The sequence below is a fragment of the Eucalyptus grandis genome, chromosome 6 (assembly GCF_016545825.1).
Source record: "Eucalyptus grandis isolate ANBG69807.140 chromosome 6, ASM1654582v1, whole genome shotgun sequence".
NCBI classification, from domain to species: Eukaryota; Viridiplantae; Streptophyta; class Magnoliopsida; order Myrtales; family Myrtaceae; genus Eucalyptus; species Eucalyptus grandis.
In genome coordinates, this window is record NC_052617.1 from 42452663 (window position 1) to 42475735 (window position 23073).

Below are 23073 nucleotides of genomic sequence, written 5' to 3' on the forward strand. Positions count from 1 at the left end.
CTCGGGTTCCTCACCGAACCCTAATCTTTTTCTCACCAACCAGTCAACCTCCGAGCCGTAATTTTTCCCTTCAACCACCGAGCCGAGCCTTTAAGTTTTCTTTACGCCAATTGAGTGAGCGAATGAGAAGTGATGACGCGGATTGAGTAAGGTGAGTGCGAGAGAGACAAGGAGTGACCGAGCAAAGGAGCGCGAACAGCGAACAAGAGAGAAAATCCGAAGCTCATTCTCCATATTGGACTTGCTTTTTAAAAGAAAAAGCCACGTTTGATTTTTTCTTTTAAGTCACGTAAGAATCTTTGCCGAAATTTGTCGTGGAGGTACTCAGTAGCTTTTTTTATTTTTTTTATTTGAAACTTAAGTGATCGATAAAAAGTTTTAGTATTAAAGTGAGTATCGTATGAAAATTATGGCACTTCTAATGTTTTTTCCCTCTTATCCCCTTTTTGGGTTTTAAGTCTACCTTCGTTCAGTTGAGCTAGCGATTCAACATCTTCAATCTATCGCAGACAAATGAGCCACATTGTTGGCTTTTACAATCTGGTGCCTATGGCCTAATTTTAAGTATCGATGCTCTAGCAAACTTGTGAATATTTTCTCAAGAGGGTAAAGATCTCACTTTAAGTGTCATAATGAATCTTTGACTATGAGCCACCTTTTTTCTAAATTGCTATCAATCCATTTATAATAACGAATCAAATCTTTGATTTTCACTCGCCATTATGAATTGTCTCCGAGCAAGGTTGAAGAAAACTAATTGTAAAGTCTCTCGCTAAAAGGGAACCCATTTCTTTCCACGACACTAAGATCACGCCTTTACGATTGCACTAACGGCAACGTGACAAGAGCGATGGACGATGATACCACTAAATCCGTGCCCAATCTGTCTTTTTCAATCAGGCCGATCGAAAAGATGGCAATGATTAGGATTTCGAGCATTGAATAATCGGTCAATTAGACACGTTCATCGCGATAAAATGCTCCATGGAGATCCCACGCCACCCAACATTGAGAACTTTAACGCGAAAAGCAATCGCGGAGGGGCATGGATTCCATAGAATTATAACTCTATGTGCTATGAAATGCCGTGGGAACTCTTAGGGGTGTCGGCCATATTAGCATAAAATAGTCTCTACTTGTAACTTTTCTTATTTAGTGATTAGGATGTAAAAAAAAAAGGAAAAAAACAAGAAAAAATTATCCAAAAAGTTCTAAAACCTATCATAAGGTGATCAATTTGATTATAAACCCTTAAATTGTCGCAATTTAGTTACAAACTTCTGACAATTTACCGATACAGTCCTCTCAGCTGAATTTGGTTGTACGTTGCTTATGTAAATGCTGGTCATTTGACATGATATGATCGATACTGACAAGGAGAAAGATGGAGATTTTCAAGCCAAATCAATCCTATCTTTATTTGGAGAGTCCATTCAAACGGGAATTACGTGAAACTTCGACAACTTCTTAAACCAAACATTTTGTTCCATATAATTTGGTTTCTTTCTAAAACATCTATTCCAAATAATTGCGTGCTCATCCTTAGGTATATTCAATAGTTTGAAGAAAATGCAATGATATTTGGACCGTGGCTTCATCTTTTACCCACCAAAAAAAAAAAAAAAGTAATTTACTTTTAAGCTTGGATGAAGGAAAAATCATGCTACTCAGGGTATTTAATCTGAAAAATTGATGTTGGGTGGGTGAAGGACTGCATAACCTACATATAATGAATAATAAAAGCTCGTTTTGACTTTAGCTTTTTAGAAAATATTAGATTTTTTTTTGCTCAAAAGTTTCCATTCATTATCAAAATAATACATGACAGGATCCATAGAAAATCTCAAAAGTTACCCTAAAATGGCAAACTTCTAGAGCTCCAAAAAAAAAAAAATTAGAATCAAGGTACATCAAAGACCATCATACACTCGTTTTTTATTAATAGATATGTGACTATATTCAAATGAAAAAAGATCGATAGTCGAAATTCAAATTATCATATGAATCTACTATTTACTACAATTCCTGAGGAACTTGTTATGTAACAAACTACTCCCATATAATGTGCGGTTAGTAGGGGTGTGCAACCGACCGGGTCAACCGGTTCCCGGATCGCCCACCCGGAAAACAGGTCGGAACCGGTTCCAGTTGAAATGCAGGAACCGGTTCCCAAAGTTCAGACCCTGTTTGAACCGTCAGGAACCGGTTCCAAGGGAATATCCACTCGGGAATCGGATCAATCGGACCGGTTCGGGAACCGGTTTGAGAATCGGTTTTTAAGGCAGCCCAAAAGTCCAAAAGACCAAAACCCTATTCATTTCTATCTTTACTCTCACGCTCGTCGCTCTCACCTCCGCCGATCCATCCGAGTGCTGCCCCATTGACGCTGCTTCCGCTCGCCCACCGTCGCCTTCCTCCCGTGACACTCATAGCCGGGAACGCCCCCAGCAACATCGGCTTCATCAACATCATCGACCTCCAAGGCGGCAAGGTGGGCTTCAGCGCCGTCGCCCCCAGGTCCAAGCTCGACTCGTCGTACACCAAGTCGGTGAAGCAGATCCCCTACAACATCTCCGTCCTCAAATTAGCGCCCCCATCCTGGTCCCGGCCATCCTCACCGCCTCGGTGCTGTCGGCCTCGGACACGAACGTGACGGCACTGCTCGAGAAAGACGGGTGCAAGACGTTCACGGGCCTCCTCGTCTCGAGCAGCATCATCAAGACGTACCAGTCGGCGCTGGACAAGGGCTTGACGATGTTGGTGCCCGACGTGAGCTCGTGTCGCTCCTGCTGTACCACACGATGGCAGACTACACCCCGATTGGGTCCCTGAAGACAAGCAACGCCCCAATCAGCACCCTCGCCACGAACGGCGCCGGGAAGTACGATTTCACCTTGAAGACCGCCGGCAACTCCATCGCGCTCAACACCGGGGTCGACTCCTCGTGGGTGGCCAGCACGGTGCTCGACTCCACCCCCGTCGCGATCTTCACCATCGACAGCGTCCTCCTCCCCGCCGAGCTGTTCGGCAAGTCCCTGTCCCTCACGCCAGCGCCGGAGCTGGTAAGCACAATTTTTACTCTTCGTCGTGAGCTACCGGCTAATTAGTTCTACTTACCCCATGATATGATCTATATTGCTGAATTTGATCCCTTTTCTAGTTGATATTTCTGCTGAATTTAGTGGTTGGCTAATCTTCCAAGGTTTCATATGTTATTCCCTGCTTTGGACTAGTAGAAGTCTAGCATCTTAATTCGCAGAATCGCCCAAATGAAGTAGGTTCGTGAGGATCTTGATTTTCGCAAGTGACTATTTAAACTGAATGGTTGCTCAGGTCTATGAGCACTGTGAATTCCTCTTTTATTTTATGAAAGTCTGGTTTCGAATCTCTCCGATTGTTTGATCTTTTGATTTGTTATGGTGTTTTAAGAAGATATTGATTTGTCGGACCGTTCTTGTATTGCGAGTGTTGACACCTAAATTTTGGCGATCCATTTAGTCATTTATTGCATAAAAATTAGGGGTTAATTTTATCCTTAAAAAAATATATTAATTGCATAGCTACATTTAGTTTGCATATTTTGCATTTTATTTACTGGACCGGTGGCGGATGGGTCGAATTGGTGGTTTTGAATTTTAAATTAATAGGCCGGGCTAGGCCCATGAAAGGATAAAATTAACCCAAGCCCGTCGTTGTTGTTTAATTAATTATCTTGTGAAAAATTAAGATTTGATGAGATATTATGATGATTTTTGAAAATTAAGAAAATCGCATTGTAATCTTATTTTTATTAATAGATGATGAAATCGGGGTGAATATTCATGATATAGGGATTTTTGTGATCAAGAGGTTATAAGTAATATTCGTGAGATGGAAATATTAACAAAAAGATCATGTTTTGTTTCGTCTATAAAAGGATGCGTACGGAGTTCATGTGAAGGGGGTTTTCTCTTCGTCGGAAAAGTAAAAAAAAAAAAAAAGAGAGGTTTTGCTTCTGCAAAAAGAATAGCAGAAAAAGGAAAAACTGCAGAAAAATAAAAGAAAGAGAGATAGTACGAAGGGAGTGCGGCTGCAGAGAGGAGAAGGGTAAAGGCAGAAGGAAAAGGGGTGATTTGACCCCTACTGTTCATCGTCTTCCCAACCTGCTGCCCACGTTGCTGCTCCAACGCACCCCGACGCCGGAGCTCCGACGAAGCCCGCCGCTCCTGACCTTGCCGAGCGCCACCTGTCACTGCACCACCGCCGCTCTTGACCTCGAATCGCGCCCCCGACGACCGCGCTCGCCCTCGCCGACGCCGCGCCGCTGCAACACCCCCGCTCCGCCCGCGACGCCGCCTGTCGATCTCCGAGCTCCGCCGCGCCTCCGCACCGCCACTGGTTCGCTCGCCTCTGCCACGCCGCGCCTCGCCCGCGCCTACGACGTCCGCAGCTCCGCCGCCGCGCCTCAGCCCGTGCCCCGTCGCCGTTGCTGCTCTGCTTGCTGACCCACGACGCCGGAACTGAACGCCGAGCCGCTACACACCCGTGGGACAACACCGCTGCGACCCGCAACCCCGCTGTTCGCCGGCCACCGACGCCGCGCCTCCCTGTTGCTGCTGCCGCCCAGTCCGCGCCAATACTCCGACGCCGGCTGCCCACGTTGCTGCTCCAACGTACCCCGACGCCGGCTGTCTCCTTCGCCCGTGCCGCCCCTGTCTCGCCTGACCCGTGACCAGCTGTGCCTGCTGCCGCCCTTGCCGGAGTTCCCCTTCGCCGGACCGATTGACCCGCTGCCCTTGGAGACCCACGGTTACAAGCAGGAAAAGAAAAACAAAAAAAGAAAAGGAAAGGGAAATTAGGAAGTTTTATTCTTTTTCTATTTACTTTATTTTATTTATTTCTTTTAAGTTCAGGAGTGATCTTTATTTTATGGATTTTGTAGGCATTATCCACAGGATATTCCCTAGAATTATTGTAATTACTAATTTGATTCGTAAGATCTCGGATCATTTTTTTTATTATAATAATTTCTGGGATTTGTCGATAGTAGTTTAAGTGTTGAATCAATATAACTATTAATTTGATCCGTAAGAATTCGGATCAGATTTTAGTTATTTTGAATTCTTTGTTGTGATAATTAGGGTTAGGATAATCGTTAATTTGACCTGTGAAACAACGGGTTATTTTTTCGGTTATTTTGATCCTTTATATGATTGCATATCTTGATTGTTTAGATTTCTTGTTTAGTTGATAATGGCTTGTTTTAGAGAATCATTAAAAAAATCTAAAAATATTTGAATTAGGATTCAGTTTGTTTTAGAATATTTATTGTTATCTTGCATAGCTAGGATAGGGATTTTAGTTCAAAAAAATATAAAAAATGCATTTATTTAGGACTTTAGTTGCATGTTTAATTACATGGCAATTTTAAATTTTGAATTTTAAATAAAAAATAAAAGATAAAAAATATCATGCATATGTCATGTAGAATTAGGGCTTGCTCCGCACGTCATTGCATATTAGATCAATTACATGTTAGATTAAGATAATATCTTAGTTTAAATTAGGATCTTAGTTTAAATTATATAGAATTTTAATCTAGCTAGATCATTTTCGCATTTTTAAATAGAAATATCAAATGCACGTCATTTAGTTTTTATTAGGTTCATTTAATTAGAACTTCCTCGTCATTAGACTAAAACATTTAATAAATGTCTCATGACATATAACTCGCGTGCTAAATTATATGCGGCATGTCATCTTAGTTTAAATAATTTTGTATGTCATTGCATTGCATTGCATGTCATTAGAATTATGTCATTTAGATTGCATTTCTTCATGTCATATAGTTTAGGTCATGCTGCCATGTCATATTAGATTATTAACATGCATTGCATAAGTCATGATTTTCATTAAATAAAGTGAAAACAAAAATTGAAATTGCATGTTAATTAGAAATCATATCTAGGGTCATTGATGTGAATTCCGATTTAACAATGCAGATGCTTTCGTTGCTCCTAGGTATGTTTTGCAATATTTAATTGCTTTCTTGAGTGTTAAATTGGTGGTATGCGCACATGTATGATCACCTCACATGTTAGGAAGTTAAATCAATTCAATTGCCAAACATTTTTTAAAAATGAAATAAAAATGTACCGAAAGGGCACTAGGATAGTCTAGTGTAACCAAGTCCCCGAACTCATAAATCTCTAGTTCGTAGGAGTAAAGTAAATCTCCCATTATTTTACTTGGGTTTCTAATCGACCCACCAAAAATAGATTAGTGGCGACTCCTGATTAAAAATCATTTGCATGTTAAGAATTTAAACCTAAGTCGCGATTTGGTATGGGCTTGGGAGAGCCCGAGTTAAGCTTAAAGACTTAGTAATCCATTAGCCAAACCCTAGGTGATTCACACCCCGAAAAATTCTGGTCGCGACAGCGAGTCTAGTGTTTTTTTTTCTCGGTGGGACGAATCTTGAGAATTGGTCATGTCATAAGTGGTGGTGTCGCATGAAGCCGAAAGCCGAAGGGGACAACGATGCACCCGATTAGGTGGTATAGAAGAGAAAGAGAGTTGGTTGGCAGTTGAAGTTAATTTTTTTTTCCTGCTTAATTTTTTTTTCCTGCATCCTGCTTTGTTAATCTCTTTTCTACTTTAGGAAGCCAACGTATGTTTGATGATATCGGACCGTGTCCACTGGTACCATGTACGATGACTTGCTTTCTTGAACAATGTTGTTTGCATTCTCCCTTGTACAAGATGGATTCTTGTTCTTCAATCTTTATCACATGAACACATGTTATTCTTTTCTTTACTAGTTATACAATGAAGATTTAGCCATTGTTTTCAGCATTGAGTTATCAATGAAAGGTAGGCTTTTTGTTATTCCACAGGGAGTATTATGTGAAGCTTTTATGCAAAATAGGTTCCAATATAAACAGGGTCAACCCTGTTTCCGGACTGGAAAAACAAGGTGGGTCGGGAATAGAGTCTAATGCAAACAGGGTCGGGAACATGGTAAAAAAAAAGAGAACCGGTTATAACATAGTCGAGTACAGAGTCCAGGTCTAGACCCTACCCACCCTAAACCCGATCACCCCTAGCGGCTAGTATTTGGACAAATTAATAATCTTCACTCAAGTAAGTTTAGTAAGTATTTCAATTTTTATAACAATGTAAAACAGGAAAAAGTGGTCAAGAACTTCATCTAACACCAACCCTCTTTTAATATATAGGTTCTTGTCCGGACCTCAAGATTACCTGGATATAAAACAATAAGAGGGTATTGATGGGTATAAGGCAAAAGAAAAATATACTATACCGATTGAGAGCATAGGATGTGCAGACACTAATACATTAAAATAAAAAACGCATCCATGGAACTCCTTCCCTATACATCAAATGAATAGGCCGCGTAGGCCCCCTCGACTGCTCTTCTGTGATGAAGTCATACCTTGTGACCAATAAACAATGATCCATGGGAGATCCCTAATTAACTACTCACCAATCATGTAAGTTCAATAAGTATTTTCCAATTTCATAATAATGTGAAACGGGAAACAGGCGGTCAGAAAACTTCATCCGACGCCAACCCCCGCCTTGACGAAGCGTTGACAAACGCATCCTGATTAGCCGCAAGGCGCTATCTGGTCGGATGCATGCACCTACTCACTTCTTCATTTTTTTAAGCCGGGGGAAATGAAAATGCAAAGGGCGTTTGACTGATGCGTGATCGGAATTAGGTTGGTGGAACAATCATGGATGATGACAATACACGGCGACGCACCCAGCATGTTGGAGGAAGCCCGAAGGATCCATGAAGGGGCAGAATCGTGGCTTAGCCCACATGGAATTGTTCTCTTTTCGCGTTTTTTAAAAAATGGCCCAAACAAGCACGAGTGGCGTCACTGCTGATAAAAGAGCCGAGAATATATATAAATGGCATGATGGATTGATTAGATTAAGGTTGAAAACATTGGAATGTTGGAATAAAAAATTTAAACCATTGAAATCTGCATTTTGGTTCCGAATAATCTTTCCTAGAAGACAATTTCGTTATAGAAAATAATTTGCGGGAAGGATTTATGCAATTCCGCTTTCGACTGGATAGTTGGTGGGGAAATGGACATGGTTGACAAATGTCGATTGTCGTGCTGGAAGGATTTATGCAAATGGTTCTTTAAATAACGAGCCATATTTAACACTCAATTAAAATTCGCGACAATTATGTTTGGCTTTTAGCCATTTTTCCATAAGGAAAAACTTGTCAAGATCAATCTTAGTACATAACATTATTCATGATTGTAATAGTTAGCAATGATATGTACATCAATCATAATGGTTAATCTATATTAACGCGATAGTGATTGGATTCATTGATTATTTATGACTGTAGTGTTAATGATAGTGCGACAGCCAACTGGATAGGTATCATTTCAAATAGACATTGCAGCTTCTCGATATGTAATTTGCAAAGGATATGCACAAGCTCTCGGTAGGGGACAAGCTGACGCTCCCTTTAAACCAAAGGAACTCAACACATGTAAGAGGGAGGGGACGGTTAAATGAAAATGCCAAAATTAGCAGCAGAAGAAATTCAACTAACCTCTCCTTTTCACCCGAAGGGTGTCTGATTCCATCGTTTCAATCTCGAGGGCTCGACTTCTGAACACCGTCGCAACGAGCACGACACCGGCAGATCTGGCGGACGGAAAGACCATTCAAAATTTTCTTGCTGGGTTAACGAAATCCTCACGTGTGGAAACTTATCTAATGCTCAGAAAGCAAACTACTGATGACAGCTTTTTAGCTAATAGATGGCTAGAAGGATAAGTTTTAAGGTAACTTTTGGAAGAGCAAAAGGGGAAATTGGAATCGCCGACCGGACCATTCCCGGAATATTCGATCGCCTACAGCTAGTGGTGGGTGCACTTGGAATTGGAAAGGTGCCCCCCAACCAAATCCCCAACTCCCCGAATTCCGTTCCGTTCCTCCTTCCCCCGAATATTCCCTCCCCATATTCGCCCCTCCCCCCGCCGCCCAACCCGAAAATCCCAATTTTATCATTAATTTTAGCAAAATCCCCGAACCACGCGCCCCTCCCCGCTCGATGTCCCCCTCGACCGCGATTCGGACCGACGTGGCCCAAAACGGGTGTTCGGTCGGGATTGATCGGGGGCGGGGTCGACCCGGGGGAGATCATAACCGCGCTCACTCCCGCGCGTCCGTCGCTTCTTTTAATTCGAACGCGGTTCGATTTTGGGGGTTGGTCTAGGGTCATCATCATTCATCATCCCAAAATCCCGATCGGACGGACAGAGAGTGAGAGAGGGAGGAAATCCTTAGTGTTGCCAGGCCCCCTTTTCTTTTTTTTTTTCTTTAACAGCGCGACATCGAAACGGTGGGGAAAGCATACGCACGTACGTATCCTCCCCACCCGTTCGCATAATATTCCATGGAATCTACCGATGGGGGCGTGCGATGCAACCGCGACCCTTCGCCCTCGTACCGATTGCAGCGGGCGGCCGCTATAAATAGTCCCTCCTTCTCTCGTCCCTTCTCGTGTCTCTACGCACTCAAATCTCTCCTGTTCACTAGGAAAACCTTCCAGCTCTCTCTCTCTCTCCACCTCCCTCTCGCTTCCTCTGTTTTTCTCTCGTGCATTGTCCCTTGTTGTTTCTCGAGCTTCTTCTTTGCGCAATGGCCGACATCGTGGTGCTCTTCGACTTCGACAAGACCATCATCGACTGCGACAGCGACAACTGGGTCGTCGACGAGTTGGGCTTCACCGACATGTTCAACGAGCTCCTTCCCACCATGCCCTGGAACACTCTCATGGTGAGTTCTCGTGTTTTTTATGTTTGGGTTTTTTTCTTTTTTTCTTTTTATTCTTTTGCATGTGAAGTTCATCGGAGGCTGCCTCTGCTCAACTTCTTTTTCTGCCATGGATTTCCCGAATTTTGAGTACCGTAAAACACCGCCGTTTCGTACACAATTTCTTGTTTCCTTGGCAAAATCTCTCGTATACCACAATTTGCTCTTCTTCTTTTTGTTCCCCTCTAGCGCTTGTTTTGACGTTCGGGCTCTGCCTCTTATGAAGCTTTTGAATTCGGAGGCCTAATGCTCTTGTGAAAAACGAACCTTTTGCAGGACAAGATGATGGGAGAGCTTCATGCAAGGGGAATAACAATTGAACAGATTGCAGATGTTCTCAAAAGAGCTCCAATCCATCCCAGAATCGTCCCTGCCATCAAATCAATTCATGCTTTGGGGTAAATCATAACGAAGCAATTTGTCTCTCTGCCACTCAGTGCCCTCTTTTCGAACGAAAAATTTAAGCGGGTTTCTTTTATTGTCAATTTCTCTGCTCAGGTGCGACTTGCGGGTTGTGAGCGATGCCAATCTCTTCTACATCGAGACAATCCTGAACCATCTGGGCATCCGGGAATGTTTCTCCGAGATCAACACGAACCCGGGCTTTGTCGATGAAGGAGGGAGGCTCCGCATTTCGCCTTTCCACGACTTCAAGTCCTCTTCTCATGGATGCGGTCTCTGCCCTCCAAACATGTGCAAGGTAATGAAACGCGTATAATATTGCAGGCGAATTCACGTTTTTGCTTTTGAGAAGAGGGTGTTATTAAAATCTCGACGCATGGCGATGATAATCCGCGTGAGCTTTTAAAAAATGAAGGATGACATCCTGGACTCACGGGGACCATTTAGAACAGTATTTTATACGAAACCTCTGTCCCTTAAACAGGGATATAATAACCTGCAATTCTGCAATTGCCGTATGGGACATTATAAAACAGAAATAGATTAGGTGGACTGGTCAATCTGTCAACTGGGTCTCCAATCTTGGTGGAAACTGACCTCACTTCAATCCTCATCTCATCGTCTTCCCATCCGTGGAAAAACGCAAAAGAACAATGACAGAAAGATCAGACCTTTCGGGCTCAATCAATGATCATCGACACATAACATATATGTGATTTTTTACAGGGAGTGGTGATTGAAAGAATACAAGCCGCTGTCTCTGCCGAGGGCAAGAAAAAGAGGTTCATCTATCTTGGAGATGGGAATGGTGACTACTGCCCAAGCCTTAAGCTCTCGGAGGGCGACTTCATGATGCCGAGGAAGAACTACCCTGTCTGGGACTTGATCTGCAGGAATCCCATGCTGTTGAAGGCAGAGATTCACGAGTGGACCGATGGCGAGGAGCTGGAGCGAGTCCTACTTCAGTTGGTCAACGCAATAATCACTGGAGAGGAGATCAAGTCTGGCCAGTTGATTTCATCGGACTGCAAGATGCAGAACATTGCTTTGTCTGCTCATGAGGCCCTCCTCCCAGCTCTCCCTGTTCCTCATTAGGAACCTCTGCGATGATGGGAAAAAAAGCAATGACATTTATGGGATTTAACTAGTTTTTACATAGTTTTTGCAGTTTTTTTGGGGCAGCAAAGCATTGGGAATATCTCTGTGGAGCTTTGGATTTTATGATATTGTCATGGTCAAAACTGATCAAGACGAATACTAATACACCAGCTTGGTTCTGCTTCTGCTAGAGATGTGAAGAATTTGGAAATTTCTAATCAATGTCCTAATTTTAGTGCGTTGGAGCAACTCTTGTTGGGTAGGTCAAAGGCTGAAGCATCTTGACAGTGAGACTCTCACACAAGTATGCATGTGAAAACAAGTGCAACACTTAAAATTCTAGTATCGAATCACCAATGTGCATACTTTTTTATAGAGTAATTCCGATAGAATGAATTATGGCTGTGATCTTAATTGATACAAGAACGGAAGATCTTAATTGATACAAGAATGGAAGGCCAGATCAGCAGTGAACTAAACCTGGAAATAATAGAGCACGACACACGAGACAGACGAAGATATTGAGGAGATTCTTTTCTTCAAGGGGAGCACGACCTAATGTTTCCTCAACAGTAGTCTCAAGAATGAACACTGCCTATATGGGTTCCTGGGATAATGTTCCTCTACAGTAGTCTCAAGAATGAACACTGGCCTATTTGGGTTCCTGGGAGGATTTAAGAAAGAATCTTTTTCTTACGACAATAAGGAATATGCCAATGGAATATTGACAAAGAAGAAGATTTGCAATGTGGGAAAGTTGCAAGTGATCTTTGAGCACAAAGGGAAACGGAGAAGATGACCAACCTTGCGCAGGACCAGAAGGTTTTCTAAAAAGACCGAAATGAAGTTATATCCAGAGTTGACTTTCGAAAGAGATTGTCGCTTTTAAGGAAATCAATTTTTATAAGCAAACAAAGCTTCGTGGCCCGGTCCGCAACATACTCCTGAAAGTTGGTAGTCCGCCTTTACTCTGCATTCCTAGGAGATCGTGCTCAATAATTGCTGTGACTCTATTTCTACGTTCTTGCCAGTTCAACGTGCTTTGGTAGCTTAAGTCAAAAGGTCCAGATCTTATGAATTCGACATGACGTCTTCATCGTTGCTCAAAAACGTCGCATTGCCAACACCTTCACGACAGATTCCACCTCCTTCGAAAGGGCTTAAATCTCCGTGCCAGAGTCTTGCTGGATCTCTACCAGGCGAGGTCGTGATCCTCCCGACCAGTTGTGTCCAGGCTACTCGTCCTCCAATTATAGCCCGAGATCACCAAGTTCAGGGGCGGATTGTTGTTTTGAAAATGGTCGTTTCTTAAGAGAGCATAACTTGTGGAAACGTAACACAGTCTATCCTATCTAGGTTAAGGATAGGATGGTTGGATCAGTTAAACCTATACCTCGGTCCAGCATCCGGTGTGCCTATAGATAATCATGTATGCGTTCAGCACGTATGCACCAACACTCGTACCAATCCGGCTCGCAATTGCTAACGATTCTAATGGTTCGCTAGTCTTCAAGCTAATTTATCCAGCTACCATTTTGCTCAATTACTACCTTACGTTGTTTAGATTGAAAAGACGAAGGATCAGCACAAAGAATATTAGGATATTTGAAACATTAGGATATGAGCAAAAGGGACAATTGCACAAGGAATTCATGAAAGTATAATTGACTTCTAAAATCTATACAAATTACAATCAAGTCTTAAAATTTGTCAAATTGGTGTTATCAAGTCCATCGGTTAACTCCATCCTATTTGATTAAAAAGTCAATTTAGACCAAACCAAACATCGTTTTAGTGCTTTAGTGAACATTAATCCACGTAAGATAGAGAAAATAATTAAAAAGTCACGTCACCATCTTCGGTCGACCAAATGGGACAAAGCAAACGGAGTGGCTTATTTACGCTAATTTGACAAGTTTTAGAATGTAATCGCACTTCTTAAAATTTTAAAACCCAACTTTACATTCCTAATAAGTTTTAAGATTTCCGATACATGCAAAATTAAGACGCAATAGATCCCACTCCCCATCGATATTTTACCCGTCCTTTCGAAGTATTTGCTCCATGCATCGCATTTCGAACTCGCATACGTATACCGAACGTCTGTACTGCAATGCAATGTAATGCTCGCATCTTTTCGTGGTGGTAGTCCTAATCAGTTTGGTCAGCTGCTCAATATTTATGCCTTCCAAAACCTCCCCTAATCAATGCGAGTCGGTCTCTATAGAAAGTAAAGATGCTGTATCTTTTTGGCTCCCGGTACAGTGGCCACTTCCGTGTTTATTCCTTGGAAAGGAATGATGCCATCTTTCATGCGTTTCGTGGAAAAGCCATAAATTCGTAGTCTTTTCCTTTTTCAGACCAGGCTAGAGTTTGTACTCCAGGTTCTTCCGGAGCATCGGTTCTGTCCGGCACGGCCACCTTTTTCCAGCCTCGACGCAACCCGTCTTGGATGCCATTGGCGACGTACGCGAATTTGGTGGGAGATTAGGCGCCTTATGTTGGCCCAATTTGTCTTGGTGTGTGGTGCTCGATTGCTCATAGCCACCGCATATCCCGATAGCCTTCATGGTTCGGTTTTGAAGGAAGAGGTAAGCTGACAGCGAGCGTTGTGGTGTGGCAGTCTTTATAATACCGTGCTGATTCCGCACTGAAGCGTCGATCCTAGTCGAAATATTTTGATACAAAAGGATACGAATTAAGTTGAAGCAGACCTCAATTAATATATATCCAAATTAACTCATAACTGGTTGGCCCACGAGTACATTGACCAAGATTCTTTAGCTTATAAGAATAACATCACCTAGAGAGTTGGCTAATAAGGCTTCTTCAATTTCCTCCCTCTATCTCCATCTTCCGTCATAGCTTACGTGCATTAACTGCTGTTTGTTTCATAAACCTTCAGAAATGGCTGATATCATGGTGGTATTCGACTTCGACAAGACGATCATGGACTGGGAGTGCGACGATTGGATTGTCCATGAGTTCGGATTGATCGATTTGGTCAACGAGCTTCTTCCTACCACGCCCTGGAATTCTCTCATGGTGAGTCCTCGTATTTTTCCCTTCTTTTTGGGTTACTTTTTCGAATGTTAAGTTCATCCGAATCTGCCTTTGCTGAATTTTTCTTTTCCGGAGAATTGGTTTTTCATTTTCATCTTCTCTCCGTGGATTTTTCATCATCTTGAGCACTGTGAGACACCCCACTTTTGTGCTATTTCCTTCTACCATGGCAAATTCTGTATCTGGTTTTTATTCTCTCTAGAGAATTTTCATGGCTATAGTAGTGCTAGACTTGAAGCGCGGGGTCTTGTTCGTTTGAAGCTTTTGAAATCAGAGGGTGATGCTTTTGTCTGCAAAGCTGGAAAAATACAAAAAATATACTAAAACTCTTGCAGGACAAGATGATGGGACAGCTTCATTCGAGAGGAAAAACAATCGCAGACATTGCAGACGTACTGAAAAGAGCTACCATGCATCCCAGGATCGTTCCCGCCATCAAATCAATTCATGCTTTGGGGTATAAATCATTTTCTCCCTCTGCTAGGCGCTTTGTTTTGGAACAAAGAAATCGAGTGCGGGGTTATCTTTTTTCTGGATCGAATTTTTCAGGTGCGAGTTACGGATTTTAAGCGATGCCAATCTCTTCTACATCGAGACCATCCTGAACCATCTGGGCATACGGGAGTGTTTCTCCCAGATCACCACCAACCCGAGCTTTGTCGACGAGGAAAAAGGGAGGCTCAGGATTTTGCCTTTTCATGACTTCAGGTCCTCTCCTCATGGATGTGGTCTCTGCCCTCCAAACTTGTGCAAGGTAATGAGAGATTAATAACATTCGGTTCTCTCATTTTCTATCCTTGATTGCTGCCTGCTTTTGAGAAGAGAAGGTTCTTGAAATTCCAAGGCATGCTGCTGATGAAATTCCACACGAGCTTTGAAAGAATAAAAACGAAATTCGGACATTTTGACAGCGACCGTTTAGAACAGTATTTTATCAGGTTACCATGAAATATCAATGACCCCCACTTCAGTCCTTGTCTCGTCATCTTCATATCTATGAAAAACACAAAAGAGACGATGACAGAAGAGGATGGAATCTTTTAGGGTCGATCGCGAGATTACCATATAGATATGAAGATGCGCGTGACGTTTTACAGGGAGCGGTGATCGAAAGGGTACAGGCCTCTGTATCTGCGGAGGGCAAGAAGAAGAGGTTCATCTACGTGGGAGACGGGGTCGGCGACTACTGCCCGAGCCTGAAGCTCTCGGAGGGCGACTTCATGATGCCGAGGAAGGACTACCCCGCCTGGGACTTGATCTGCCAGAACCCCGCGCTGCTGAAGGCGGAGATTCACGAGTGGACCGACGGCGAAGAGCTGGAGCGAGTCGTGCTTCGGTTGATCGACGCGATAATCACTGAAGAGGAGATCAAATCTGGCCGGTCGATTTCATCGGACCGTGAGATGCAGAACATTGCAGACCATCGCTGTGCCTGCCCTTGAAGCCCTTCCTTACCGGGATAGGGAGAGAGTCGATTAACAACTAAGAAATGATGCTTGGCTGATGAAATTGCGATCAACTACGTCTGATGCGCTTCTTCTTACCATGTCCTCGAACACTCTTTAGTAGTAATTTCTTTGTCTTCGGATGGTGCCATTTTCACACGCTTTTAATTAAACCGTACTCTTTTCATATTAACTAGATCAAAATAACCATTCAACTTTGTTAAGCATGTGATGATAAAATAATGATCTGTAAGTAACTACAGCCTGTCTCGGTTTAATTTGAAATTCCCTTCTTTATTATTATTTTTTTTGGTTCCTAGCTTGAAGAAAACAATTTGGCTTTTTCCTCCCAAATAGCAAAATCAATACCCAGTCAGATGAGAAATGCTCAATAAAGTAATGACTTGGCCTCAAGAAGGCCATGGGCGAGGCATGACCTGACCACGACCAGGTTTGTCCAGGATGAAGTCTCGATCGCATGAACCAGGTCACAACTAAGGTCACAATTCATGGTACACACAGCTCGAAATTCGATTCAGGATTTTCATTTCTTTGTTCCTTCTAATATTATAACCATGAAGACTTAAAGGATATTAAAACAAAAACAGACCAAGAATGATTTTTTTATTGTTCTACCATAAAGAAAGTTTTTAACATTGCTCATGAACTATACCGTGAATGAAATTATTTTCCAAGAGTAAGTGTATATTTTAGTGCGAAGAGGTTGTGAATAGATTTGGACTAGTATAAAAAAAATCACTTAAAGCTTAGCAAAGGAGCCAATGAACTATTTTTTACAACTCAAATTAACCACGTTAAGGGTTTAACTAATTAATCAATTTACGATCGCAAACATAACCAATTTTTTTTCGACTTTGAAACATGATTTCACTTAGAATAAAGACATTTTTTGTTTTTTCATGTTTACTGATTCATGACGCTGGAGATAAATTAACTAATTATTTAGGAAACTTAGCATAAATATGGTAAGCGAAGGAGAAAGATGACGAGATTAATTTTATCAAGAGGGGGGTAACGTTTAAGAAAAACCTTAAATGGCAACAGCGACACTGAGACGGGCATTTTAGGAAATCTGTTCTGTATATAAGTTGTCATACCGCTTTGGCCGTGATTATATTATTTCAATTTGCAAGCAAATAACGTGAGATATAGTAAGTCTGTAATTGCCTTGAAATGTACTCTAACTTAACTCATGGCCAATTTTTTTTTTTTTTTTTTATTTTAACAACGACAACAAAAAGATTATGAGAGAACGATGATGAGAGAGCATTACTCAAGAAGAAGACCAATCGTGGAAAATTGCATATGAGATTGAAGCCTTATTTGTTTTGTGAAAAATGAATAATTTGAAAAATACTTTCTTAAAAATAATCAATTGCATCTCCTAAAATAATTGGTCAATGCAACTTTTTTTTTCCAACTTTTATTTGTCTTTCTTACCAACATATTAAATCTATCTATTTTTATATGAGTTTATCAATCCTTATTGGAGTGGCCACCAACTCTTTTTGTCCGATTAAATTACCGACTATTGGGTTGGCAGTTCTTATTTGAGTTATTAGCCAAATGTAATAATTTCTCAACTTTTGTTAGCATTTATCAACTTTTATTCGTCTTTCCTCATAGATGCCTCAAATTTATTTTCTCTCATGAATTTATCAACCTATATTTGTGTAATTTACCCTCTCCCATTAGAATAACAACTTTCATTTGATTTTCTTACCAACATTCTTTTCTAATTTACTAGTTTTTTAATCGAGTTACTAACTTTTATTTACCTCACTTACTAACCCATTAAATTTAGCAACTCTTTTTAGAAATTATTAACTTTAATTAGAGTGATTGCTAACTTTTCTTCAATCAAGTTACTAATTAGTTCTGCTTTACCAACTATTTTTCGAGTTAGTTACTGATATTTATTTAGTTTTTTTCTTTCTTTTACTTATCTACTTCTTTTGTCTCTGATTAAAAAAAAAAAAAAAAATCTCTTACTTGTTTTGCTTTCCTGTCCATACCATAAAATTTGAAAACCTCTTATTTAAGTGGCTTGCCAATTTTCTCCAGCTAACTAATTTTGGGTTTATCAGCTCCCATTTTGAGGTGCTTCTTTTGAATTAGTTACCGATGTTTACTTTTATTTTTATTTTTAAATTACCAACTTCTCTTATCTCTACTAAAATATTTTCTCTTATCTTTTACAAACTCCTTTTTTTTACCTTCATTAGCAACGCTTCAAATTCACCAACTATCATATGAAGTTACCCATTCTTATTCGAGCGACTTATCAACTTTTCTTCAAGTAGGTTATCAACTAATTGCGGCTTTACGGGCTCTCATTTGAAATGCTTTATTCGAGCCGTTTACTACCAATTCCCGTGACGATGTACTAGATGGCTAACGAGGCCTGATCATAGTGCAAACAAGCAGCCCCTCGGGCTTCGGATGGGTTTATGCAGAACCGCTCGGCCTATCATGGCCCAAACGAGAGCGAATGCGGCCACGGGTGCCCGTCCCTCTTCCCTTGTTTTAACTTTCAAGCAGATTCCCGGATTCGCTCGAGATCGAGACAAGCGCGAAAAAGCTCATGCAAAAAAGAAGCAGAGAGACAAAGAACCCCCTTTCCCCTCCCAACATGTGCAGCTCCGGTCGTCCATGATTGGGTACGAAGTTCAGGACTTCCACGGCCCCACCCATACGAACCGGGAACCCACTACTCCTAATTATTTCCCCCTAGGACTCGGTACTCTTTTTCCATTCTCGTGTAAAATCTGATATTGCATTACGGGGAGACCATGTCGTACGTCGAGTTTCGAGGGCATTCCGTGTTGGTCTTGATTAAAATCTAACGTGGTCAGTCCCCCATTACTATCCTAGGGAAAGCTAAAGATTGCGAAAGGTCCCTACAAGATGTCGCTCCGTCGCCGTCTTGCCAGGGCGGCCCTCGCCGTGATAACGATCTGGAGACCGGCGCACTTCCATGTATGTGAGCAAAGGCAGAATGATGCGTGCCGGTTCTGTACTGTGTGATCGGCTTATAAAGCATGGTTAACCAGCTAGCTGTCTCCTTGGAAATAATCCACTTCACAAAGAATCGTTAAACGCAGAGCAGGGAAAGGCCTATCATCGCGACGGGTACTGGTGCAAGATGGTAGCATCTTTTTGTTCTTGGTGAATAAAAGATTCGCGCAGCGCACTTTGCAAACCGTTCCAACCGAGCCTTTGTACCATTTTGCCTCCTCTTATATGTCCTCCTGAGACAAACGGAGGTCCTGGCAGCATTTAATACTCGGGCTTAACATGGCAAAAATACCAGCTAGATCGCAGCGTCTATGGTTCAGATACCTCGAGAGCAATTTGAGCTTTTTACCCCCCAAAAAGTGCAAGTTATTAACCTGGAAACTTAATGATCAACCTTGGACCACCTAACCAGCGCCCATGTGCGGTTGCCTCATTTGAGGGGAAAAAGAGAAGAAAAGAAGACAAGAAGAGCATCCATGTGCCTGTTGACCGCGTTAAAGGTGGGATTGACATGTTCATTTCTTGGTGATGATAATTGATGATGAACGATTAGGTTGTTTCCGGCAAAAGATTAAAAAAAAAAAATCGAATGATTTGGGTCTATATCATCACGAGAATGGATTAAAAATCACAACATCGCCCGTTGACTCGTAGATAAGGGGATGGGCTCGTGTTTTGGCTCTCATTTAAATCGTCTCGCATGCTTTACCTCGCGTTAAATGACCTCACGTGTCGTGCGTATCCTCGCATGCTGTAACTCGACTTCAACTGAATTTTTTAAGGGGTCCACGCTCAGAACTCCCGTGCCGGCGTGATCAATATGAGGACGTTTCGAGGACTAGCTTCGGCCGATGAGCTATCGGAAAGGCGGTGAAGCTAAATGATGAAGCTAGGACGAGGATGTACGAGAAGTCCCAAGCGTTTCTAGCCGTCGGGTACGATATCCCCACCTCATTTCGGGACCATACATAAGCTTCAGTTCGCAGATGGTCCCCGAATACCCCAGTTGAATCGGCTGCATGTGCTTCTCTCTCTCTCTCTCTCTCTCTCCCCCTTCCCCTCCCTTTTCCGACAATAATGTCGAGGGCTACTACGCATAGGCCATGCCCCGTGGCCAAGACAGGCTAAAACTCATGTTGGTGCTAACTTACGAGCTCGAGGGTCCAGGTCCATTTCCCTATGCAGTCCGTATTAGCGCCTGTCCCCCCTTCCAATCTGCGCTGAAAGACAAAAACTCGCTTTGGACCCGCGTGCCCGCCCTTCGAATGACCGGACTTCGAGTTAGGACAATCGCATAATTTGAGGCTGAAAAGAAAAGAAAACACTCGGCTCGTACCAAAGAGGAAGGAATCGATCCGCCCATTTGAATTTCGTGCTGGAAAAATCAAAAGATCTAAAGATAACAACAAAAATAATATATAGAAATTTAATCAAATATATAATATAATCTATAAAATTATAACTTATTCAATGTAATTCATATTTTTTGGATTGATATGCAATACCGTCCAATAACTTTTGCTTCATGCAATATAGTCCATAAACTTTAATTCAATATGCAATGTAATCGCTAAACTCTTAATTTATTCAATGTAATTTCTGAATTTTATTATACATGTTTAGTATAGTTCATCGATTATATGAAAATGTTTAATATAGCCATTTCCTTGAACATTGTCTATTTCATTAAAATTTATAAATAATATCGAACAAATTAAAAGCTCGAGAATCATAGTGCACATCTAATCAAAGTTGATAAGACTTTTTATGCCATTTTTCCAAAGATTTATGATTTCGGTGCACCCTTTTTTTCTAGATCGACGTGGGGATTAACGAAGCGAAAGCGAACGTGGGTTCTTCCAATGTTAAGCATATGGGGGTCGATCGATAAGCTGTGTGGGGGCTGTGGGGCAAGTGGAGCTGTCAGATTTCATTCAAATCTCCCCCCTTCCCCCGCTGTCCATCGATGGCCCCGATCCCTCCCCCACCACTGCCCCGCTCGACCGATCTCGATCCCCACAGTGCCTTCTTGCTCGTCGGATGTTACGTTCGGGTGGAGCCCGCTAACGTGCTCATGTTCATGGCTCCTTCAATGCGTCTGATTGACGACGGTGCCAATTGAACTTCGAGATTCTTTTTCATCGAGATCCATAAAAAAAAAGAAAAGAAGAAAAAGAGGAGAGAAAACTTTTCTTTACGGTTTCGATAATCGCCATCGACGCTTCCCCCGCCTGTCCCCCGAGGCGGCCTTCCGGGGTTCGACCACGTGGTTGATGCGAGCTTCGGTGGGCGGGGTGGGAAAGCTGCGGGACGAGAGCCGCCGTACGTGGCGCCAAAAGCCAGCACGCCGTTCGGCGGAAGCGCCGTCGTGATGTCGCCGTCCCCAGGAACACTCCAATCCCCCAAGTCGCGGGTCGATTAAATTTTCTGCGACGCGACGCGACGGGACAGCTCGGCCCGTCGTACGCTCTCCAGGCGTCGACATACTGGAGATGATTTGTGGTGATTTTTCGTCCCGATTGATAGGCTGAAAAGGTGTGTAATGGCCACCGAAAGGGATAACGTTAGAAATGGAAGAGCTCGTCGTTCTGCGATTTTTTTTTTCTTTCTGTAATTCGGGTGTTCAGAATTTGTTGGGAGTTCTTTGGAGTTTTGTTTACATAAAATTCGAAAATGGGCATCGAATCAATAACTGAAAATGAAAGTGAGGATTTTTTTATTTATTTATATAAGAGTTGAACGTACCTTCAAATAACATAATCGTTGAGGAAGTTCATATAGATTTTTATTATTATTTAATATCAACAAAGCAGCTCTGATTCAACTTTATATTTCAAGCGAGAGACATATATGTACACACTCGTCACTTGAATAACCTATTGAATACTAGTTGCGACCGGATGTCATCGACAGCACAAATAAAAAAATGATGAAAAGACTATGATTTGATGGTAACAACGGAGGCAATCTTCCCAACTCAGGAAAGCGACATAGAAATATTCTGTGAACGAAGGATGCTAGGAAGTTTCGTTCAAGATTTCATTAAAACACAACGAGCAGCTTTCGGCTCCCAATCTTTCATCACATGGATGTCGACGCCCCAGGTAGAGGATTCCTCCACGAAGACTACGCTCGAGATTAGCTGACATGCAAAAAACGTTTACAAAATGAGTACCACCGCATCAGATGAATTCAATATTTAACGCCCGTTGGCGTTCGTCCGGGACGGATCGGTCCGTACACACTGATTCGATTCCTCGTCCTACGTTAGTTGCTGAGTTGACGTTTTACGGGGTGGAGGAGAGGTAACGACACGTCGGATCCGGCGGGGTAGCCCGCGCGGGAGCGTGCGGGTCCCAGCCGACGGGACGGCGCGGCTACCGTCTACTAGTGAGCGTGGATTTGTGGCCGCAGCGTGGGGCCGTCGTCACTTCAATGCTTCCTCGCCGTGCCGTGCATGAACCATTCTTTTCCGACCTTTCCTTTTTCCGAGTTCCAAGGTGCGATCGCCTTGCAAAAATATCTATAGTTTTAAAAGCATGCATTTAAAACCGTTCGCTCGTAATGTTATATAAAAAATAAAATATACGAATGATTTTTTTCTTCGTCCGTGCATGGATCGTTGCAAATGATGGATTAATTTTTTAAGCGATATTAATATTACTGAGAAAATATGGTCCGATCATTTATTTTTTAGGTTAATAACAAAATAATTCAAACTATGTCCACTTTAATATTCGTAAAAAACTTTATGACAAATGCATCATAAATAAAATTGAAATAAATAGTATACACATCACATTAGTTTAGATTTTTCGGGGTATTTGTTTTATAATTGACAAGTTTATATTTTTTATATTTGTATCACAGTAAATATAATTTGTGACTTTTTTTATTCAGAGTAATTGCTCTTCATTTTTTGCTACAGAAACGTTGAAAGGTTGGACCTGGGACAAGGGTTGGAGTCTCATTGGAGAATAAAGATTCCACGTGGCACTTTTCAAATACCCTCGAGGATCATTAGTGATTGTTAAAGAATCAAATGACAATTTGTCGCTGTTCACTGAACACATTTAAAATGTTTAGGAGGTGCGATGGTGTCTGCGTGAGATATGACAAAATGCACTATGACATAACATTTTTAAAATGATAGGTCGGTTATTCGAGAGAT

At 42.0% G+C, this 23073-nt stretch overlaps 2 protein-coding genes, 1 long non-coding RNA gene and 1 pseudogene across 4 annotated transcripts; 3 read left to right on the forward strand and 1 right to left on the reverse strand.

Annotated features, from left to right (window-relative positions):
* Positions 1–2153: 2153 nt before the first annotated feature.
* LOC104452028 lies at positions 2154–4484 on the forward strand (annotated as a pseudogene).
* Positions 4485–8251: 3767 nt separating this feature from the next.
* On the reverse strand, positions 8252–8848 carry LOC120294613. The gene is made up of 2 exons (XR_005551852.1): positions 8588–8848; positions 8252–8498 (listed from the first exon to the last, which is right to left on the reverse strand). It is a non-coding gene; the product is annotated as an uncharacterized LOC120294613 (long non-coding RNA).
* Positions 8849–9526: 678 nt separating this feature from the next.
* LOC104449954 (inorganic pyrophosphatase 2) lies at positions 9527–11769 on the forward strand. Its single transcript, XM_010064293.3, has 4 exons — positions 9527–9819; positions 10132–10253; positions 10354–10555; positions 10984–11769. The coding sequence occupies exons 1-4, from the start codon at positions 9682–9684 to the stop codon at positions 11350–11352; spliced, it is 831 nt and encodes a 276-aa protein (XP_010062595.2). The 5' UTR covers positions 9527–9681; the 3' UTR covers positions 11353–11769.
* Positions 11770–13748: 1979 nt separating this feature from the next.
* On the forward strand, positions 13749–16056 carry LOC104449955 (inorganic pyrophosphatase 2). Of its 2 annotated transcripts, XM_010064294.3 has the most exons (5): positions 13749–13946; positions 14261–14400; positions 14754–14875; positions 14968–15172; positions 15516–16056. In XM_010064294.3, exons 2-5 carry the CDS (start codon positions 14263–14265, stop codon positions 15858–15860), a joined length of 810 nt encoding a protein of 269 aa, XP_010062596.2. In that variant the 5' UTR covers positions 13749–13946; positions 14261–14262; the 3' UTR covers positions 15861–16056. The 2 variants fall into 2 exon arrangements, with proteins under 2 accessions (XP_010062596.2, XP_010062598.2); XM_010064296.3 differs by lacking the exon at positions 13749–13946 and having other exon boundaries at positions 14158–14400.
* The last annotated feature ends 7017 nt before the right edge of the window (positions 16057–23073 follow it).